Source organism: Haliotis asinina, chromosome 9 (genome assembly GCF_037392515.1).
Source record: "Haliotis asinina isolate JCU_RB_2024 chromosome 9, JCU_Hal_asi_v2, whole genome shotgun sequence".
Lineage (NCBI taxonomy): Eukaryota > Metazoa > Mollusca > Gastropoda > Lepetellida > Haliotidae > Haliotis > Haliotis asinina.
In genome coordinates, this window is record NC_090288.1 from 60,234,847 (window position 1) to 60,259,166 (window position 24,320).

At 40.2% G+C, this 24,320-nt stretch overlaps 1 protein-coding gene across 4 annotated transcripts in view; it reads right to left on the reverse strand.

The window, feature by feature from the left end:
- Positions 1 to 23,099, reverse strand: part of LOC137295520 (filamin-A-like) — a 77,658-nt gene extending 54,559 nt beyond the window's left edge. For 3 of the 4 annotated variants that reach the window (XM_067826888.1, XM_067826890.1, XM_067826887.1), the window contains exon 1: positions 22,628 to 23,045. In XM_067826888.1, the coding sequence (XP_067682989.1) occupies positions 22,628 to 22,961 (334 nt within the window). In that variant the 5' untranslated portion in view covers positions 22,962 to 23,045. Of the gene's footprint in view, positions 1 to 22,627 lie in introns of all 4 variants that reach the window. The other variant, XM_067826891.1, reaches the window with a different exon arrangement.
- Positions 23,100 to 24,320: the final 1,221 nt, after the last annotated feature.

Here is a 24,320-nt window from a genome sequence, read left to right on the forward strand (position 1 = left end):
TATGTGATGGCATTCTGTATATTCTAGCATGGAGCAAACAATCCAGTGACTGACATCATGGATATATACAATGGCATGCCTCAACCAAGTCACAGGTCAGACCTCAAGCATAGGTTGGTGAGAACCTGTTAGGAACCAGGGCCCCGTTTCATAAAACTCTCGTAAGCCTAAGGTCTCGTAACTTTTCCCGTAGCCTTTGCACCTCCTATGTTACAGTATGCCAGGTACAAATGCTACGAGAAAAGTTACGAGACCTTAGGCTTACGAGAGTTTTGTGAAACGGGGCCCAGGTCTTCCAGAGATGTATGGTATAATGACATGATTTGACAATGCCTGGACTGTTTGTGATACCAGGACAAATGGGTCACACAGATTGATCAGATAGGATTTCTAACGACTAAGCTGACTTTCATGGCACCCTCTTAAGAAGGCTGAATTTTCTCTTTATTGATAATTCACAGACTTAGACACGGACTTAAGAATTATTCAGGGTCAGTTGGTAAAGCATCTTGATCACACATCCATTTGACAAGTCGCGTGGACCCATGGGCGGATCCAGAAATTTTGATAGGGAGGGTTCATGGGGTTCAAACCACTCCCCATCCCCTTGGCTCCACAAACGCCAAAAAAGAAATCTTCAATGTGGACCTGCAGCTGCTCTACCCCCTTGCCCGGCCCTGAGAAATAACCAAACAACCACATCTATCTCCCACACCTTAATGTCCTACATGACCCAGGGGATGTGAGTCCTTATCACAACCTAGCCCCTGCAGTACTTATAGCATACACTGAATGCTGCTGCTGCTGCTGTTCCTATCCCCCAAGTCTGCAGTGCTTAACACCCTCAGATAACACAACACATTAAAACACTCACAGCACCACAACCGTTTGACCTTCTATCTTATTCCAGCACTTGGGTTGAGATGAAGAGCTTCTTCAAAATGTTAACTATTAAACTTCCACCTATTCAGCAACTAACCATTAGTCTAAAGTAATTCTATCCTTATAAGTGGTAAGTTCAGATAAGAATGCCAATTGCATGGGGATAATTAATTTTTATTACACTTATATGATCTAGAAATTGGGACTTAAACAAATAATGATTTTCTAGGAGACTTGTGCAAGTCTAGCCTAAATCCTATTTTCAGTTTTAAGACTGCATTTCACAATAATAACCAGACTAGACACATGATTAACAGGAACGTTTGCTTAGTCTGTGTATAAACAGGCATTTTGTATATTACAATTTAAATACAAACACATGCTGTTGCATGTTTACTTACATATCCTGTAACTACTATCAGTTGTGCAGAATATAGCACACTGTGCTCTTTACATTCAACGCTAATATTTGCTGGGCTGTGCAGCATTCAACATACACAGAGGGTAGCTGGTATCAATATAGAGGTAGAAGTTGGTTGAATATGCATGTAACCCTGTAAACATTGTCTGTAAATATGGTTTAAAGGGAGATACTCTTGCATATTGATTATAGTAATGTGCTTTAAGGATGAGACAGGTGAGAGATTACACCTGACTATTGAGCTTCTGCCGTAGCTAAGCAGTGAAACAGATGGCCAGAGAAACTGGTTAGTTATTCAAATGAATGATTCATCAGCATAGTGTACTATCCAAGAAATAAGTGTTCATCCCAGTGTCGTGAAACAATGGATCCCCATCCTTTGGAGTTGCATGCTCTCCATATACAGCACATTGCAAAAACAAACATTTTACCTTACGATTACATCAATGAAATGTTCATGTGATGTTGTCTAGATTGTCACGTTTCCTACATCCAGACATGTTTCTAAAACTGCTAGGCTTATCTCACTAGTAATTACATTTGCCTCATTGTTACAATGTCAAGGTCACCTACTGCATGACAAGGAGGTAAATGGAAGTCCAGATTAGTGACGTCTCACAAGCAGCTACTTGAATTCCAGATTTGTGATGTTGTGTGAGACTTAACTCGTTTGAGGAGATCACCCTCTTAGAATATATTGACTTGAAGCCACACATGACAACAGGAGGGGATTTTCGAAACACTAATGAAACATTACTTTCTTTGGGGCAGGGGGCTACGTATGTAGGCTTTTTGAGGTTTTTGTTGCTCCTAGATAATAGTGTGTGTATGTGGGCAACAGTACCTAATGTCCATCCACACGCACGCACGCACGCACGCACGCACGCACGCACGCACGCACGCACGCACGCACGCACGCACGCACGCACGCACGCACGCACAGAGTAAAAGCCAACAAAAATTTTCTTGGACTACCTTACATATAAAGATGTTCTATTTTCATTGCACCTAGGACAGAGTGGGAAAAATCAAGGAGAGATTAGGTGTGGGTAGGTAAACAAGCAATAAGCATGGTGCCAATACTGCAGGCTGTGCACAAATGTTAATCCACTAGTGGATAATGCATGCTATCAACATACAGTCTGATTCATCATCACCTCCTTGAATTATCAGTCAGCGGCACATAGTTGTGCTCTTTGTGCCATTACTCAACTCACACTCTGACAATGTGATGTACACACACTGCCTTGAGCTGACAGGTAAAGGATACACAGGCAGATGTGGGAGGAAGAAAGAACAGCCAACTAACAATGACTATATTTGTTTGCAAGGTATTGTTGGATGTGAAACCTGATTAATGAAGGACACGAGTGACACACTCACAGCATACTACGTGTCACAATTACGAAACATAAATAATTTGTTTCCAGTAGTCTGTCAGATATTTATTACTCTAGTTAATGTCTGAAGCACACAGAAATTATGTTTGTACTCCAACAATAATGCCATTTAGAAAAATGAACTTTCACCATTAATAAACAAATCATGAAGAAGACTAAGGTTCTATTTAAATACTAGGAACCTAGGAAAGGGATAGGATAAGGGCAGTAATTTTCAAACACATGTTTAAGGGATGACTGCCCAATAAAATATACAAATGTGATTCTTTAACACTTGAGCTGGGAGCAAGAATATCGCAGCCATTGATGTTTGAGTTTTATATGTTTTCCATATACTCCTTACATTGGTCTGGCTGGCCCTGGAGAAGTTAACACTCGTACAAAAACAGCTCTTGTGTGCACTTAACTCGGTTACATGCTTCAGATTGAACATGTACATTGAGCAATTCATTCACACATTTCAATATGATATGGCTGAAATCTAACTCCGTGAAGGAGTTAATGAGCACAGTTACATTACTTCCCTGGCATGTTCCTCTGTGGTTGCTTTGAGTAGATGGAGGCATGTATGTATTTCTGTTCTACCATTTTCATATTACATTTCATGTCAGAACCAGTGGATTACAGAGTGATTCTTGTTCATCCAAGTCTCGGACAACAAGAACAGGTCGCTAGGGACAGTGATTATGCAGGTCTTAAGAACTGTGTGTAGAGATCTCTAGAGGGAAGTGTAGTATCTTCACCTTCACCCTGATCAGATCAGACAAAAGTTTAACCTTTCTTTGACATAATATGTACATCGTCCTGTGTAAATGAGTATCATGTAACACTATAACACATGCTACAACTACTATTGTTCTTCTAAATAAACAAGTTATAGTCACAATCTGTCATTCACCTACTTCCACATTGGTACAACCAATGCATACACTCAGCACAACAATAACAAATTTTAAACAAGTCTGAATTCACCCATCTGAGATGGCAATCCTACTGAACATCATTTTGTGACATTCTTCTTTACTCCAGTTTCCTTATAAGGAAATGTTTTACCATGTTAATCCCTCGCGGTGTAAATGGATGGTGTATGTAAAAGGTGACATCCTGGATGTACCTGAGATCACCAAGAGCAAACAACACCCGTTCACTCCTAAACGCAAACTTCACATACAAGCTACTTGTCTTTCACTAGTTGTGGGTCAAGTAGCATGTATCATGCCCCCACATTGCTGGTGGGGGAAGATGTTCTTTTCTATCCATTCAAGAACAAAAATACACCACTATAAAATGTGTAAGATGGGAATTTATCATGTGGTAATGTTAAACATTCATTCCTAATCCTACCATGATCTCACAAGGGTACGTGAAGGGTACACCTTGTCTCTAGCTCACTGCACATTCATACAGTATGCATTGCAGATTGTATAAATATATGTTGTGGCCATAACTACTCGATAACTTGTCACTTTCTTGATACACCTTTTAAAGAAAGAGCTAACCACTGTGAATAATTCAATGCATCACTTTTTTCACTGACAATCAAATAAACATTTCAATGAATTATGTACAATGTTGCCTAAGGTTGTATTAAATGAACAGGACCATGTTACACAACATGATCTCAGCGGCATGTCAGTGATAACCCTAAGGATGGCAGCTATGTCCATGTCAGTGATAACCCTAAGGATGGCAGCTATGTCCATGTCAGTGATAACCCTAAGGATGACAGCTATGTCCATGTCAGTGATAACCCTAAGGATGGCAGCTATGTCCATGTCAGTGATAACCCTAAGGATGGCAGCTCTGTCCATGTCAGTGATAACCCTAAGGATGACAGCTATGTCCATGTCAGTGATAACCCTAAGGATGACAGCTATGTCCATGTCAGTGATAACCCTAAGGATGGCAGCTATGACCATGTCAGTGATAACCCTAAGGATGACAGCTATGTCCATGTCAGTGATAACCCTAAGGATGGCAGCTATGTCCATGTCAGTGATAACCCTAAGGATGGCAGCTCTGTCCATGTCAGTGATAACCCTAAGGATGACAGCTCTGTCCATGTCAGTGATAACCCTAAGGATGACAGCTATGTCCATGTCAGTGATAACCCTAAGGATGGCAGCTATGTCCATGTCAGTGATAACCCTAAGGATGACAGCTATGTCCATGTCAGTGATAACCCTAAGGATGACAGCTATGTCCATGTCAGTGATAACCCTAAGGATGGCAGCTCTGTCCATGTCAGTGATAACCCTAAGGATGGCAGCTATGTCCATGTCAGTGATAACCCTAAGGATGGCAGCTATGTCCATGTCAGTGCTCTGATCGCTATGAGAACATGACCAAAGTCATTCTACCATGTGTTAACAAATGTTAACAATATATGCAAAATGGTAAAGAAACTGTGGCCATATCAGGTACTAACTGCATTGTTAAAGTCTGAATGTACTTTACAACATGGGGTGGTACTGCTTCCCTCACTATACATTCCATGGGCTGGGCTGACAGAAGAGAATTATGATCTGATGATAAGGTGACAAGCTACATAGCGAGGTCCACAAAGACTTTAATCCTACTGATATAGCCCAATAAAGCCGCACTGAGACCTGAAGCCAGTCTGGTTGTTATTACAAGCATATGGGGTGGGTATCAACCTGTGTACTCAAGTTGCTAAATGAGTTTGTCCTCTCCATTCACGTCTGAGGCAAGGAAGAAACAACAAAGTATTTACTTCTTAGAAATAAAGAAAAGACGGAAATACAATTTGTTCTTCTCTTATGCCACCATATTTTCAAAGTGTTAATGTGAAATACCATACAATACACAATTTGAATATTGACATTATGTGAAAATAGTTCTTTCACAGGAATTACAGATAAAAAACATCCGAAATGAAAGAATCAATTTTATCAACACTGTTCCAGCGTCAAGGTGTTTACAAGTGAAAGTAGATAAAGGTCTCTATGGTAAGTCGAACAGATTGTCAATAATCCGACTCAAACCACACTGTATTGAAAACAAGGTCACAAGAGATTGATTGCTTGTCAAGATCAATATATCATCCGGAGAGTGAGCTCCCTTTTGAAAGCCTTTAGTGAATATTGAAACAAACATCCCAATCTATCTTGTTGAAAATGAGGATTAACTGCTGTGTCAAATGAACTATGAAAAAGAAAAACAAAGTTTAGAAACTTCCTCTAACATGTACACACTCTCCTGTACCTAGAGCTTCAAAAGTTTGTTCTACAACAGACAGGTGTGATGTGGTAGTCAACTTGTTTAGCCTGAAGACCAGACCTTCCCAAATCAGTGGTTTTAACAATATGATTTGTCTCAGGTTACTGAGAGACCTTCATCCTAACTTGCTGACACAGCAAAGCCACATCTGCTGCAGCAGAACACCAAAAGGTCAACCAACCAGAACCAGTGTATCAACACATTCATCCCGATTTGATTCAGTGATGTCAAGTCTGTCATACAGTGTTCAGTCTAGTATTATGTACCTGTCTCTACGGTATGCCTGGACCATGGCAGTGTGAACAGATGCTAAAGTTGTGGAGCAGACGTCACTGGTAAAGCATGCATCCAAGTCAGTATCTATATGCCTTGCTTCCTAAATGCCAGACCTAGCCTCTGGCGAAACAGCCCTTAGCAGCTACTTCACAAACCAGAACTATCTGCTTCTATACCAGGCATATGGCCTTGAGCAGCTACTGGCAGCTATGCTGTTCAAGGATGGTGTTAATGTACAAATATTACCCTCAAAGTGAGCTAAAGGCTAATGTCAATCCTTGTGGAGCAGGTGACCAATTGTGTAACAACAGTGCCAGTTATGTATCCTACTATGACACAGTGAGAGTCTTTGTTCCTTACCAGTGATCAAGCCACTGAGATTGAGAAACACTGCTCAGTGGTGCATTCACCTGGAGTAAGGTGGCCCTGGTGTTGCAGAACTGGCTTTGATAAACCGTCGTTTAAATCTGTAAAGCCTCTTAATTATTGCTAGTTTGGAATAATAGCTGAGAATGGTGCGAAACAGTATTCGCCTTCAGGGCCTTGAAGCGCTAAATGCTGGATTGATTTGTGTGAGGAGAAAGTATGGTGTTTTGAGCATCTGGAATGTTGATGACTTGGTGGCCAAGTCAAGCTGTCTTCAAGAATCTCTGCTTTCATGGGCTCTAGTCTTGATGAAATGAGGTTTGGTTTGGGGGGTTACCTATGTGTACCTATTACCAGAATCCAGCTGAGATAAATAGTGCTGGAATGTTTCTAGTAGGGGATTCCTGCAGGCTGATGAGTTCTTCTTGGGTCAACACATGAAAGCATCCCATGTGAGCGAGTGAGTGAGTGAGTGAGTGAGAAGCCAGTTATGTTAAACAATCCTTTGAACTGCATTATAGCTGCATGCAGTCGTAGCTAATATGGCAAGAAAGCACAGACAGGTGTCTGAATATTTGGTGAAACGGACCCAAAGGAAGCTTGGTTTAAACACCTATATTTCACTTTCTGTTTCAACACAGCACCACATTGTTTTGACACACGATACAGGACATTTACCTCTCTGAAAACAGTGACATGAACCAATGAGCAGGATTTCCTGGCATGGCCAAGGGAGTTAACTCTGTGTCAGACATGGCCTGAGTGTGTGATCCTGCCAAGGCAGCTGTTAGTGGCTCCCTACAATAGGGGAACAATGGCTTGTTTATCTGTACTGCCTGCTGTAGATCACTGTTATCATCCAGGCAGCAGATACGGCTCAGCATGGTCTTCCCTGATGTGTCTGAATAGCCCAAGTCTGCACCTTACCATAATAAACCATGACGCATGCCAGTATCCTTGTCTTACATGGAGGAACATTATCGTTTTTACTTGTCACAGGATAGGAAGAATTAGGTTCAGTATTTCTTATCATATCATGTTGTCTGCAAGCAATACCTGCCATCGATAGAGTAACGATGAACATAAGGGACATTGACCTATCTCGAATCCATTGTGAGTAAGTATGGATTTCACTTTAACAGTTTAACTTTAACCAGTAGACTCTCGAATCCTCGGTACTGTGTGACATTGGTTTTATACAGTTCTTAGCAATATTGCTGATGAAACACCAAAAACAGCCTTGTAACTTGTATGTATGCAGGATGAGTCTAAAACTCACAAACAGCTACTCAATATTGACATGGTAGAGAATTAAAGTGAGTCACATCAGTTTTCACCTGCTTTCAGCAACATTGCAACAATATCAAGGTGGGAGACAACAAAATGGACTTCATAATCGAATCCATATAGGAAGTCGAACCCATGTCTTTGTCATGACAAGTGAGCACTCTAACCACAAGGTTAAAACAAAGTCCGAGTGAGTTGAATGTAAGCTTGATGGAAATTAAAAGTCCACAGACATGTATATAATTACCACTGCAGTGAAACACAAAACCATGAGTTGACAAACAAGAAAAATACAATGAGAAGAACACTTTGGTTAAACACAGAATCAGCGGATTGAGTTTACCAAGGGGAAGCAACTCTTCACAGTAAATTACAGCACTAGGCCGCTTATACCATTTACAAAGATGTCGTGGGCATGAAGCATACATGAACAATACAGACATCCTTGTATGCCAGATCCGACCATCAATTTTGTATGGATTAGATTAAGATATTACAGTATTGGTGGCATACACACAAATAGGACTCCAGTGTGTCACAACTAATGGCTGAAAATGGCAGTTAATATGAACTCCTTGATTTGTACCACCCTAATCCCATCCATCTTGGACTGTCTCACGACAAGATAAATGAAGGCGGCATCTACTTGGGGTATCTCGGAACACGTGAAAGGGAGAAGCCTATACGTAGTCACTTCAGTGAAATATGGTCAGCCACTTCAAGAGAGGAAACAAGCTATCATTGTCAACACACACTGGGATAGATTTATCCTCTCTCACTTCAAAACGCCCTAAACATCCAACCCTTGAAGCTGCTCTTCTACATGTGGACCAAGTTTGTCTTAACGGGTGTGGTCTCAGCCTACAGTTCATGGTGGGTAAGATTCCAATATGGCCGACTTTGCCTTGTCTGCATCAGCAAGTATCTTTTCTAACTGTAATGATCCTATATTATGATCTAAATGAGAATGTGAACATTTCTGTCATAACGAGTTTTAAACAAGTCTTCTACTTTCCTTAATCATAACTTAATGAGCTACATCCATTACATCCAGATTAAGGCGACTAAGATATGGAACAAATACACAGACAAACTTGAAATACATGTTTTCATACATATATTTGAAAACCATATAAGTAGGACCGCTGCCAAAATATTTGACAGACCACTGACTACACAACGAAAAACCTACACATACACTATGGTCATATGAAAGAATTAAGGTTTCATAACCTCTCTTGAGTAGTATTTATGCCAACCTCAAAACTAATTTGACATTTGCACATGGTATGTTATCTACCACACATGTGCACGCTGAAAGGTTTCCCATTAAAACTGAGCTATGCAAGGAACCTGTTTGTGAGCATTTGTTTGTTCTAATCGGTTGAATCTGTTGAATATACATCCTGCTATATTTAAGTGTCACTTGGGTGTAATCAGGGCCACGGTCATAGTACCCCATGGTTAGATGTTCCTTGTATTTTCCTGTGTATTATTTGTAACAATCTTTCACAAAAACATTGAATTACAAATACCTTGAATACCTTTCATAACATGTGTGACTGACAACATTCCATAGGGGCAACAAATGGTAACCATAGTCACCAGACTGATGCCAAGAGGTACCTAGGGGCAACGGAGGGGGTCTTATCTGTCTAGGGTCAGAAGCTGCAGAGGAGGGGTCAGATGAGGTGGGGCATGAAAGGGAATCAAGGAGGGGGGATGCTATGGGAGGAGGGGGATGCTGAGGGAGGGGAAAGGCTGCAATAAATGGTTTCTTGCTAAAGGTGAAGAAAGAGTTTTTAGCAGGGAGCATCTTGCCAGATTAGATGCTACAACAAAACATGAAGATTCTTAGACTGAGATCTCTTGAGTTTACACCAGTAGGGATTCAACTATACATGCACAGAATCAGCGCCATGAAAGACGTCATTGAAATGAGGCCTGAGTGAAGTTGAGGGCTCGGTGTTCCACAAGCGACATAGACATACATCAAACAAACCCACACCACCCCTGACCTTTGTACAACAATCTTACATCTCAAGAAACAAACTCGCCCAAACTACAAAGGGCACCTGTGTCCTCCAATATTGGCCCAGTACACATCTGTACACTTCACATCTAATTGCATGACTGGGGGTGAGTACTACTGGACCAATGTCAATAACCTGCGTGATTACCTCCCTTGTCTACATTTCATGTCAGTGTTAGTTTAGGATGGATGTTACCTCTGACAAGGCAAACAACTCCGAACATCTACTTACACTGCCAATTAGCACCAACTCTTGTTAGATTTGTGATCCAGGGGTTTGACAGGCTCATCTCTGTCAGTGAGTGAGTGAGTGAATTTAGTAGCAATATTCCAGCAATATCACAGAAAGAAACACCAGCAATGGGCTTTACACACTGTACCCATGTGGGGAATCAAACCCAGGTTTTCGGTGTAATATAAGTGAACGCTTTGAGCGCTAGGCTACCGAACCACCCTCTGTGATTTAGAGATTTGTCTGATCATCCCTGTGATATAGAGGTTTGACTGGCTCATCTCTGTGACTCAAGGCTGACCCACTCACATGTGTGATACACAGGTTTGACCCACTCTCAAGCAAGATTGGCTTGCTGACACTTGTGAAGTGATAAGGTTAAACAGTTAGCTATTAAGATTGCAATATGACTTATAAACTTTAAGAACTACCCTTGAATATACATCAATGTTGCTAGAGTTCATAAAGCTTACTGGCTACCAAGGTCACACTGACCTGTACCTGTAAGCCGCACCTTTGCTACCACACGATGAGTTACCGCGGCAGCATGTGTTTGTTCTATTCCACAATGCACTTGTTATGCACTTTACGCAGCTCATCAAATGTATTTTTAAACTACAATCCCAACCCTTTCATCTCCAAACTCAGTGCAAAAAGAAAAGTTAAAAAAAAATATAAATGAGACTGAACCTAGAATATTCACTCTGTGCGCATTAACAAGCCCTACTCTGCACACATTAACAAGCCCTGGTGAAAATGAAAGTCAAAATGGTCATGGAAGCCCTTCATTTAACTGACCGATCATACAAGACATACAAACAAAGCACAACTACCGCCAGATAACCGTTTCCTCACCAAGGAAGTCACATTAACATTACTTCATTGGTTCATTCCCAAAGAAACAAAGTCTATCTCTGTGTACTTCACAATGTCTACTGAAATATACCTTTAATATAAGTAGAGGATAGTGGATTTGCAAGATTGATAAAATGCAAATGATGAAGTAAAAGGAGGAAATAGATGATGAAGGGAAACTAAGGGAAAATGTGACAATTTATTCCATTCCTTTGGAAATGTTTCATCAGTATGGGTATATATTTTACTTTTTCTCATATGCATTGGCCTTGGTATGCCCATATTTCATTTAACTGTATATGTTTGATTGAACGAACATTTGAACCCTGGGTTATGTTCAATAACTTGAAATTGACTTCTAAAGTCAATAATGTTTTACAAACATGCAAGACCATATTGCTCCTTTTGAAAATTATTCAATAGTTTTCCTTGTGACATGACACTATCAGCGTCACGACGCAAAGCACTTCAAACACATATACATATATATACATCTCCTAAATAACGATCTATTAAACCTGAACAATGACAACGTCTTGCAGTCTCACACACAGTGCAGGAGTTTTTGGCTTGTAGAAACTGTGCACTGGTAATCCTTCCATGGAGGTTAACACCAAGCCTTTGTTGACTTTCAGACGAAGGTTTTCAGCATGGTGGGGTGACATACACAGTGTATTGATGTATATTAAGCAGACAGAGCTCAGAGGTTATTTTCTGTGTGCATAGCGCACAATGATGAACCACACTCAACCATAAGCATTCACACCAAGTGTCAAGTTTATGGTTTCCAGGTTGGGTTGTAGAGCTAGAGAGCTATCAACACTGCTGCATCCTGGAGACAAACATTGGTCGTAAGTCCAGGGAGATTCCAGCAAGGATAATTACACTGTCTACATTAATGTAATAATAACCTGTCAACTTCAACAGAGTTTGTTGTTTTACATCACACACAGCAAATATTCAAGCTATATGGCAACAGTCTGTAAATAATCAAATCCAGTGATCAACAGTATGAACATCGATCTAAGCAATTGGGATACAAGGATCTGTATAAACCAAAGCCAGCGAGCCAGACCATCTGATCCTCCTACAACAAGAATGGGTTGCTGAGGGCCAATTCTTATAAGCCCTGATCTTCATGGGTCCGACTTTAATAGAGACCAGGCTAGGACTGAATGAGACAGCTTTATATCAAGATATGTAAATAAATTTGTAACTAAATACTCAGTTCAACAAGGTGTTGTTATGTTACATCAAGGTGTGAAATATCTCCGTTAGCTGAGTGATACACTTCAAGGTCCATCCAGGTCCATCAATGTCCATCAAGGTGGAGAGTCAGTGAGTAAGTTTAGTTCTGTGCTGTTATTAGCAATATTCCGGCAATATCATGGTGGGGGACACCACAAATGGTCTTCACACATTATACATATGTGCGGAATGGAAACTGGTTAGTCATCATAAGCGAATGCTTTACCTACTAGGCTATCCCACCGCCACATCAGGTGGAGAGCAAGGACAACTCTATCCAGCCACCATAATGTTTCCCCGTCCACAACATACACTTTCAGACCATCAAAACTGGATACTAGACAGTATTTGAACACTACCATCTTCACCTATCAGGTCCTGATATAGATTTTTAAAATGCATTGCAGGATAATCAGCATTGAAATTCAAGGTTGAAATGCTTATAGATGTATTTAACTATGTCAGAAAGTTACTGCCTTTGACAGAGGAAGCTGGAACACTGTAAAAACTAGAGCATGAAATGATGGAAATCCTGTTCTAAAAGAGTACTTTTTGCTACGCTAAGTGGAAGGGATTTCCTCCCTCAAATGCCATGTGTGCATGGTTGGCTGTGTACTGCATAGTTCTGCCTCTAGTAGCCTGTCAGCAGGCTGAAATACCATAGGTCATCCCTGAGGACAGATGGGGCTTCTTGCCCTCCAACTTCCTGTCATGCTCACTGGAAATGTCAGGATTTTATTTCGCATGTTATTGATGTTGTTTAAAATTTCTGAAACTCATACATGTTCACATGGGTAGGTGAAACATGAGTAAGTTCAGCTATGTTATATAAACAGGCTGTTGAATTGTTAGATTGGGTGACGTCATGACCTGATGCACAATTTGGTGCTCACGCTGTCAGTCACAGGCTTGTCTGGTCCAGAGTTTAGTATGTACTGGCAGGCCAGATATAGACATTTTAATCTCTCAGTTACAGGTTCATCTAGTTCAGACTTCCCCTTAGTGACTAGGGGCTCAGAAAAGGCTGCATTGTTGGTTGCTGGAGTGTTCAACAGCATACACACACACACTGTTCAAAGTCAGATTTGAGTAGAAACATCAAGTAGGGTTGAGTCTGTGCTCCTATCTAAGGATTCCGGCAAGACATCAACAGTCAGTTTCACATATGATATACCCCAACAGGCTGGCATTTGGTCTCATTTTATAGTCATTAATTGTTTTTAGCCATCATAGGTGATCCATATTACTGTATGATGACAGGCAGGATATTAGGAGAAGATGAAAGGCACTAATACAAGGTGAACTTTTGGTTCTATCTGGTCCAAGGTGACCTGTTCAACCAGGCATGTCATCAGCTCACCAGACAGAATGGTGGCCTTCTCCAGTCAACAACAGGAGACTGACTGACTGTCAACTACTGAGGTAGTCAGAAACCTGTCATCTCTGACACTACACATTTGGTGACAGTTGCATTACATGTCAGAGCAATGTGACTATTGGCATTAAGTTCATCATCCAATTAAATCTTGCCTTGTCGTTTGTTCACCATTTATCAGAGCAACGACTTTGCTGTAAACTGGCCCCATGCCTCCACTACACATACTGATTCCATTACAGCTTCGTCATTGTCACTGTTGAAGCAGTAGCCATAGATCCACACATACACTTCCTCATAAATCAGGAAATTATCTGCAGGAAGAATCTACATCAGCCATGGACACTGGACACATAAACACCAGTCCTCAGAGAGCTACTAAATCTTGGTTCAAAACATCAACTCTCTTCGTTAATAGTTTTCTCAGTTTGTCAGAAAGCAGACAGAATATTGATGAAGACTATTAATGGATCACAGAAAATCACCAAGGGCACCAGATGTCTGCTACCGACACACACAGTCATGATTGCTTCAAGTCAGTCATATACATCCTCTCACTTGAGAGCCAGTATCTCTGTCACAGAATGCCCTGTAACAATATCTGGGACAAGACGCCAGGCAATATATCATGAAGATTACAGTCCCATTGCAACATCATAAATGCTTTGCTTGTATAACCCACAAGAGCTCCTGGCTTTTACACATTCCAACACCTGAATCCTTCTTTGTCAAGAAACTCCTATGTGGTGCTGTAATAAAACAGGACCTGACACTACAACACTTGGGGCCTCTTGGTGGTAGGTTAAACCAATGTATAGGTGTTTCAAGCTTCAGTCAGAGGCTCCTGTTGCTGTTGTCTTGCCGATGAAATATATGAGATTCTTCACATTCCTTCACAAGTTGACTATGACATTGAATTGTATCCCCAGCAGCAATATCCTTCCAGCTGTATCCAACTCTTCAGACAAGGATGCTATATCCATATTCCATGTCTACATATACAATACCACTTATAACATCTCCTGGGGGATATATCTTTATAAAGACCACTACTTTACTATATCAGACTTTGCTGTTTTTGAAGTTGACTGTACAGAAATTCAATCACCTTATAAGGCCTGTATCAACACCTTGTATAACGTCTGCATCATAAATCAATGGTATATCAATAACTGTAGCCATAGAGCACCTTAGTTTGTTTACAACCGATCTATATTACCTCACAAATCTCTGAACAGGTATTTGTTTCTTGATTTCTTGGGCTAAGCCAGAATATCTCAGCCAGCAGACTGTCTTCCCATCAGGACTGATAGCTGTCTGTCAAACCTTGCTATCAACAACTGGTGGATGGGTATACCTCCAGTTTCCATGAAACTCGACCCCAACGATGCATGTTTGGAAAGCGAAGCCTTAAATCTCTGAACGCTTTGCAAGGCAGGGGGAAGTCAGTCATAAAGAAGGTGTATCTTGACAAACACGCACCGGTGTACAGGTGGATTTGGAGTACATGTATGAATTTCAAAACTTTGTTCTTCAATGCTAATTAAATACCAACCACACAGGTTAAAAGTACTTTTTCTCACAACGTTAGGAACAGAATACTGCATCAGATTACTTGTGTTTTTTATTGAAGACACTAATATTGAAGATCTTGACATATATTTACAGTACATGGTACTGAGAGAAATATTTGTATGTTGTGTGTTCACATGTGTCACCCACAGAAACCTGAAAACTTCATGCTCAACATGTCTCCCTAAATAGCAATTCAGTCACTTTTTTCCATATGCCACATCTCTTTGAGCTGCTACCACTGTGTTTTTCACCTGACAATTTATTAATAAATGAAGGTAAAAGTTTCACAGAATAGAGCCCTTCAGCGTTGTGGACACCCACCTGTGAAGGACACATACTGGTAACACTGACTGTCAAGTACTCCATTCAAGCCATCTATTACCTGTGTATCATTTCTCGTGCCATATACCTATGTACAGTATCACAGGGATCATACAGACAGTAGGCCAGACATTGAAAAAATCACTGAAGTTTTGTACCTCTTTCTGCATTAGTGTAGCAATCTAACTACTGGAATTCCCAGATGAGGATTTACAGCCACAACTCATGGTGGAATTAAATGTCTGTGGTATGCAAGTGAACACAATACACACTGAACTACTCTACAATCCTTGAATGTTACAAGGATTTATCAAGATATTCACCAAATTTGTCATACAAATAGAAGATACAAAATATATATAAAGTTTGTATGAGAAAACAGGAACACAATAAACTGACATTCACATATAAGTTTTACCATGGCAACGCCACATGTAGGAATGCCTTGCTGACGCAACTAAAGACGTATCACCTGGCTGGGAGAAGGCTGTTTGCTAACATTCAACAAAGTTTGCCCACATAAACTATAAACGCTTTTCAAGCATAAACTGCAAACGAAAGCCATTCCCGTTGGTCTCAAAGTATGGAGGGGATTAAAAGTGGCTGTTTCTCAAGTTACATAGCTTGATCCCCATAGACCCTGCCCAATGTACAGATCTGCCCACCCCACAAGGCCCCTGGGGGTGTGGATCAGGGGAGGACAACTTACATCTAATGTGGGTGAGGCAGTAACACACAGGGACCCAGGGTCCATTATCATGTGTATTTAACACAAGGTCCATATACAACAGATTAATACAGGGTGGTTGAAAAGTAGTTTACAATACATAACATTGTTGAGGTGAGATAAGAATGATGTATATTTTCTTCTATCCAATTGTAAGCCATTATTATTGTATATATTACAAAGACATGACAGCTTTGTAAACACTGTGTAAAGGCTCTGGGATGATATACATGATAATCACAGGCCTCCTTGCTCTAGGTTGATGTGGGACAATCACGTTCCAGCAGGGGCAAAAAGATAATATGGCCCATTAAGTTATTCTCCAAGAACTGAATCTTAACACAATTGTGACAAAGGTTAATATTATTGACAATATCTGATATGACAATTCCATCATGCCATGAATATGCTCTTACATACTTTACAGTCTGTTACAGTCTTATTAAGATGCCGTCCAAAGACAGTTTTGAGGATTATTTGTTTTCATTTTTTGAAAACTGAAACTCATAGTAGTGAGTGCCTACATGACATTGAGGCACAGTTAACCACTGTGTGGACAAAACATCACCCACTTTCTATAGTACGAATTTAGTCATGAGAGACAATCCCATGCTCAGTCCAACGGAAATAATTTGAATCAGCATTTTTCCTGTTTTCCCATTTCACAAAGGTTATATTTTGATCAACAAAAGAAAGTCAAAGTTCATGCATTTCACTGTTATCAATCCCCCTGCACCCGTGTATTGTACATGGTCAATACACCTATAAAGTATAGATACAGTGTTGTGCAGCCTCTCATCTGTGCACTGACAATACGTTTTCAGACTGGTGTTGACAGTCATTTCTTCACAGCTGTTGAGGTAATACAACAGACGGACACAAACCATGTTTCACTTGTGACAATATCAATTTACTATGTGTTACTGTGTTCCATCTAATCAATACAAAGTTTGTCAATACAAACATCCTCACTACACTACACTACTGTGTGATAAAGGGGTTTATCATATACAGCAGAGATATTAGTACAGAAGTAATACTCACAATTAACATATATCATCTTATATATCATCTTAACCTAGATGAAAAAGTTTTTGATGTTTTTCCACCCAGTTAAAAACACATGATCATCAAGTTGACACAAAGAAATGCCTGAACGATTTGCTTGAGAGTGTCCATACCACAGCTGATTTGTCAGTCTGTGACATATGGTATCATGACTACATCATGACATGGTGTATGACCTTGTCTCACGATGGTGTATGACTTCAGCACAACATAGTCTATAACCTTGGAATGACATAGTGTATGACCTCCGCTATGAATTGTGGCGGAAGTCCCCAAGTGCATCCAGGAATGAAAGCTGCTTCAAGGTCTATATAAATACCAGACTGGTCCACATAGTAGGCTGTGTGAGTCTTATGCAACTATGCAGTGGAAAGAGCCATCATGAAAGCACCCAGTCTACAACCCATCATTACAGGTGTCCTTGTGACAAACACTTCCACTACAGGCCATGTACTTCTCTCTAACTTGTTCCATCTTACAAAGCTAACATCAATGCCTGAGCCATATATCCTTAAAATATATCCTTTGATATATCCTTAAAATGCACATACCAGTGGCCTTGAGATGCACATGATCTACTGCTTGAGATGGTTTGATTAATCCCACGGGATGCTTGCAACAGAGGATTTGATAATTTGATATACCACTTAAGGGATACTAGGCATACATGACATTAAAATACACATGTCAGTGACTGTATCGAAGCCTGTTTTATTATGTATTCCACAGTATATTCTGAGTAGGAAATATTTCAACTTACTACTATGAATCTATGCTATAAATGTCCCTTTGTCCCAGTCACTATGTGTTAACACTTGTCAAGACTTACATTAATGCACTCTTTGCTGAAACATGTAACACCTCATTTACTCCAAGTCATGCACCACATGTAACATGTGGCTGCAGTAATTAATGGGTGTGGTCACTCACCTACCCCTCTACCCCGTCCCCCTCAAACATGCTCTCAGTGCTACCCTGCTGCTATCTCTAAAGGTCACAACCTCACCAAACGCCCCCTCATTTGAATAATTTGAGAGCAGGCAGGCTTTGTGAATCACATCAGTTGGAATCCAAGCAAGGTGTTAGATTTGTGTTTTGAATTAACTTGAATTTGAGTTATTTTTGTACTCAATGGCTTTTCCGACATCAACATCATGGAAAGACAAATCACAAAAAGACAAATATTTTAAAAGTACATTCGCTTGATTTATTATGAACACACTCTCTCTCTCTCTCCTCTCTCTCTCTGTCCCTCTCTCTCTCACTCACACACACACACACACACACACACACACAAACACACACACAAACACACACACAAACACACACACACACAGAGAGCTGTATAAACATAACAGTCTAGTATTCAATCTGTAAACCTATACTTGACGAAAATTAAAATGTTTTATGTTATAGTTGAGACTCTTGATCAGCAGCATGGACTCATATACAGGTGACGTGAGATACAGGTGTACATCAATACCAGGTGTGAAACAGGTGTGATATACAGTACAGCCTATACTCTGACACGTCGGTCTAAGTCCAGTCAAACACTCCGCCCACTCTATCCCAAGTATCTCGTGACATGTAATAATGTGTTTAACTTGCTGCTAATGAGAACTGTTTTTCACCATTGTACCAGCATGGTGCAGGAGGCAAAGGTAACTACTTAATGAGATTCAAATATTCAGTGATGTGCCGGAATGGGTTTACCGCAGATTGCTTTACCTCAAGGAAATTACACAATGAAGATTTAAAAAAGTATAATTACTGTGGAACTTATACTATTAAGAAAGCAGGTGATACAAGATTGATAAAATGCACATGATGGAGCCAAGGGGGAAACAGATGTTGAAGAGAAATTATGGGAAGATGTGACTCCACACCTTTGTAAGTGTTCCATCTGTATGGATAAATATTACTTTTTTCATATGCATTAGCAATGGCTAGGGGTATGTTCACAAAATGGAATATCCCAAGCTATTTTTACATGGTATATGTATGGCTGTATGTTTTTTTCCTGCATGAAAATTTGGTTTTCTGCTCATTCTGAATATGTTTCAAGCTTTGTTGAAGAAAAAGTATTTCATAAAAAGACAATCTGATAAATGTATGGTTCATTACAACATCAGTCATGCATGCAAGAATGTCTTCCAAGGGCACCTGACGCGTGGTTACATAGAACACTCCCTAGCAAAAAGGTTCCGCTTGAACGACCACAGCAAAGGTTTACCTCTACCAAGTCTTCAATTTTGAATTCACAAGCCTGCATTTCCCATTCATACCTGACAATGAGGCCCTTATATAGCCACAAAGCCATTCAAGTTGAACTTTGTGTGTACCCCTTTCTCTACAGCTTTATCTACAGCGTGCTGGTCCGTTCTTTCTAACAGAGCCAGGCCACATAGCTGTACAGTAGAACTAACAGCCCAGAACAATTACCCACTAAACAGAATCTCTTGCCATATATGGCCACCAGGCTGATCAAGGTGGGGGCCTACTAAATGAACAAATTGTGTACAGCCTACATCATATCCTGATATGGATAATAGACAATTACAACAAACACTCCCATGTTAGCTGCATATTGTCAATCTGTCATCTCATTCTGGCAAATGTCAAAGGTCAGTCATGGCAGACACACTCTAAACCACATCCTCACAATAAATCACCTTCATCGGGAGGTCACCATTATGAACATAATCACTTTTCATCTCTCAACACCAATCTGAATGAGAAACAACTACGATGATCTTTGACTGACTTCATTAATTAATAACTACAAGATGTCCTGACACCACAAGGGGCTCACTGATGTCATTACCACATTGATTTTCCCACCTAGGGACACCAGCCTCAGCAACCCTGGACAATATCACACACTAACACACTCTATATAGCTCCCCTGGGAGGAAACATATGGCTTTTACCCTATAATTAGTAGATACTGAAGTGCCAACCTATGCAGTTTCCATCTATACATATATATTAATATAATTATTTAACAATGTACTTAATTTCTTGTTAAAATTTCAACTTCACAAATGATAGTTCAGAAATTCAGACCTCATAAAAAGTCATCACTATCAACTATATTATGCATGACATTAATAAAAATTGTTAATCCATTTCAGCGGAATAGTTTCAATGCATTCAAAATGTAAAAAGCACAAACTCATGATGCTTAGTGTTTATATATTAATACTTTCAATGTTAACCTTGCCAGGTGTGCAAATATAACACCTGTCTGGGTTGAGTAATTGTTAGTTTCCAGGCTTGACTGACTCTCAATCAACCAATCAGCCCTAATCAATACTAGCTGACCCTAACTCCACCACAACATGGCCGTGACCTAAATACTGTACAAGCCAATCAACTGAAACCTGATTGCTGTGTACAGTTACTAGCTTCACATCTCCATGATGCATTCTGTATCCCCTGCATATAGCAGGTAACATATTCAACAACATAATATCCATGGGGAACTGACTGTGAATTTTCAAGGTTTTCATACACTGTTGTACATTGCTATAATGTTTAACACTGAATGTAAATTCACAGCATTTCATGCTTTGTTGCAGTCTGTTTTCAGCTGCATAATAACATCTGTGGACACAGATGACAAATTGTGAGTTATGTCACCATAGGCATTTCAGTGTCTGTAGTGGTTGGTAAATTATAACAGTAAATTCATCCACATATTGTTATCTTTCCTTCACATAGGGTTTTGGCTTGGCTATCAGTTTGGGCATCTAGGAATCTCAGGCCTTAGGCATTCCAGATTGACTACTCGGGGTCACAACTTAAAACTGGGTATTTGAAGAATATTTTTCCTCTAACAAGACATGCATGTTTCAGTGAGTGACACGACTGCTGATTTGATCTTAACTCATGAAGCTGTACTCTTTGCCTGTTTTCTGATTTATCTTATACATAACTCTTATGTAAAACGTCATCAGTCACATCAATGATGGTCTTATACTTTCCAAATTAATTATCCATTTATATCTCAACAGTGGTAGGTATTTTTTCTGCTTCAGAGTTGATGCACATTTCTTTGCATCTGTTCTTACTTTCTGTAGTGAGTGAGTTTAGGTCTATGCCACTTCTAGCAGTTTCTAGCATTACATCCATGGAGGACACCAGAAAAAGGCTTCATATATTGTACCCATGTGGGGAATTGAATCCAGGTCTTGAGTGTGACAAGCTAACACTCTGTCCACTAGGTTACCCACCTAAGTTTCTACAGAATGCAGGACTTCACATTCAGTTACTCGTAGTTCATGCATGCATGTTTAAATTTATGTCCAACCCTTATCAACTAAATGGATCTTTCCTCATGTCACATGTCCCAAAGTTTGCACTATTTGTATATACTTAATGATGTTGGTAGAGTAACTTTACATATATCCAAGCTGAGATTTGCACATTCTCGTGTATCTAGCCACCCATATACAGGTGTCTGGGTGTACGTCATGGGCACCCACGCTGTCTGCTGCAGGTCCGGGGCCACTACAGGTATTGATTATAACACCCACTACATGTAGGTCAAGGTGGAATTCCTGCTCTCAGCACTTTCTCTTAAGTTTTGTTGATAACTGTTTACCTATATTGGCAGGATTAAAATTTGAGTGTTTCCCGTTACTGAACTGCATGTAAAGTAGTGATGGGTCTGGTTATTACAGATCCGCCTCAGTAATTAATTCTAATATTTTAGATTCTAACCTGTCAGTAATAAAACCTGATTTGTCTCGAGAGAAAGTAATATTTAGTATTATACGTAGTCTATGATATAACGATTTACCTATCCTTGGTCCAGTGCAAACTGACAGATGCTTACGTTGTTACACATGCACAGGTTAATGTGACATGGCATGATCCGTTTCACTATAGAACACAAACCAGAATACAACAGCAAATATGTAACGACGTAATTTTCTGTCCTGAATATTTATCTGAAGTGAAACGCTGTCTAGCAGTACTGCCATACTTGACGGGCGAGTCGTGAATGTTGATCTGTCACTCAAGAGAGGTGTGGCCGTGTTGTCCTCCCACCGCTAACCCGACGCATAAATGTTAGCGCCTTATTTCTACAATGATGGGAATAACTGTTTAAGAGACACCAACGCGTGGACTGGGGGATATCTTTACAGCATGCAACAGGTAGATGTTTGTGGTCTGGAAAACCGGTAGTGTGCCCATCCGAGCGTGACAACTGCTACCGGTTCAGGCAGAGGGGACAGTCCACTGCGGCTAAATAAATAGTCCGTTTGGCAATAATTTTCAGCTGAATGAGAAAATAGCAGTCACCATGCCACTTACCTATGTTGACGATCCTAATCCCCTCATCCTCCTCTAGGAAACGCAATGACATCGTCACATTTTCCAACTTCTGAGTCCTGAAGTTGGGTCGTTTGTTGATATGCTTGAATTTTTTGCCCGAAAGCACCTCAATAAGGGCCAAAAGTCGCAATCCATCGCTAAGGTCAGATTCTAAATCCCCGAGTGTCTTGTTTACAGTCTTCAGGTGCTCGTTAGCCCACCTGGAAAAGGTGTTTTTCTGAATAAGCTTCCACTGAGCATCGTCAGCGAGATCTCGCTCGGTGGCCGGCATATCTTCGTCCTCGTCGAACTGTTCTGAGTCATCGTACTGCATCTTGCCGTATTTATCTCCCTTTGCCGCGACAGGTGACCGAGATTAGTTAATGCTGTAATGGCCTATGGAGGACCGTCAGCGCAGCAGGAGTGCCGATATTCAGGCACTGAGTGGGCAATTCAACGGATCGTCTCCTTCCTAAAACAGAAGAAAAGGAAAGGGAGAATGAGCATTGTTATCAGTGGAAATATAACCATAAGAATGTCAACTGGAATATCAAACGCGATATCCGTTTTGTCGTGTTGAAACTGACGTAAAATACCACACGTTTAAAGAAAGCTGTGGAATTCCGTATATACCTTTAAACGATTGAACTACAAATGCAGACCTACAAATAACTGATAAATATCATAGACCAAAAGAAACCCGCCGCTTTCCAGAGCTGCGTCCCTTTTCACAGGAGTAAAATGACAGAGCTGTGAATCACAAGCGGTGAAATTCAATTAAATTATCCCCTCTGTCATTCGCCAGTGCACATAAAACAAATATTTATTCTCTAACTTTATAGAGAAATGCAGGACTGGCGTCCCGTGCGTCATGTATAGGGTTCGGCAATGCCCCCATACCGCAGTGTATATCAATCTATTGTCACCAGCGGAAACGACGAATCTGTTTCCGACTAGCTTTCCTTCTGATAAGCACACTTGGCAAATATATGAATACTATAAGTGTAAGAATTGTAAAGATCTGGTGATGTAATACCACGGTTATTCCCTGAATGTGAGATATGCCGAGGCTACATGGCAGCTATCATCGACTATACATTGTTCACCATTCACTGTCTCAAACGTCCAAACATATCTACTTAAAGTCTGAAAGCTCGCCTCGATATATGGACGCTTAGAAATATGACACGATATATGAATAGTTTTGACACTATATATGAACATTTTTGACAAAATGCATTACGATTTATGTTCATTTCATTTATCGTTTTCATTTCCAAAGTTACAACTGGGCAATGCTTCCACTGAACTGTGGTGAATATATGAATAACACACCTAAGGTTATTAAGAGTTTCATTTTGAAAACTGCTTATTGCCTAGTCGTGTGATTATTCATACAAATCGATACATTTATCAACAACGTTATCTGTCTTCAGGAAATGAAGCGACGCTTAATTATATGTAATCTTGTACAACATGATTATTACGTGAAATTTTGTGTTAATTATCTAAACAGGGATAAACTAACTGCAGAATTTGAACCAGACGTCATTGATGACTTTAACTGACCCTCTTTCAAGGGGATTAGAAGTAGGGGGTCGGCAATAACGCCAGGGGTCGGGACCTTGACTGTAATATAATAGTCTTGGACATAAAGATGAACTTTATCAGGAAGATAGATTTTCCAGTTATT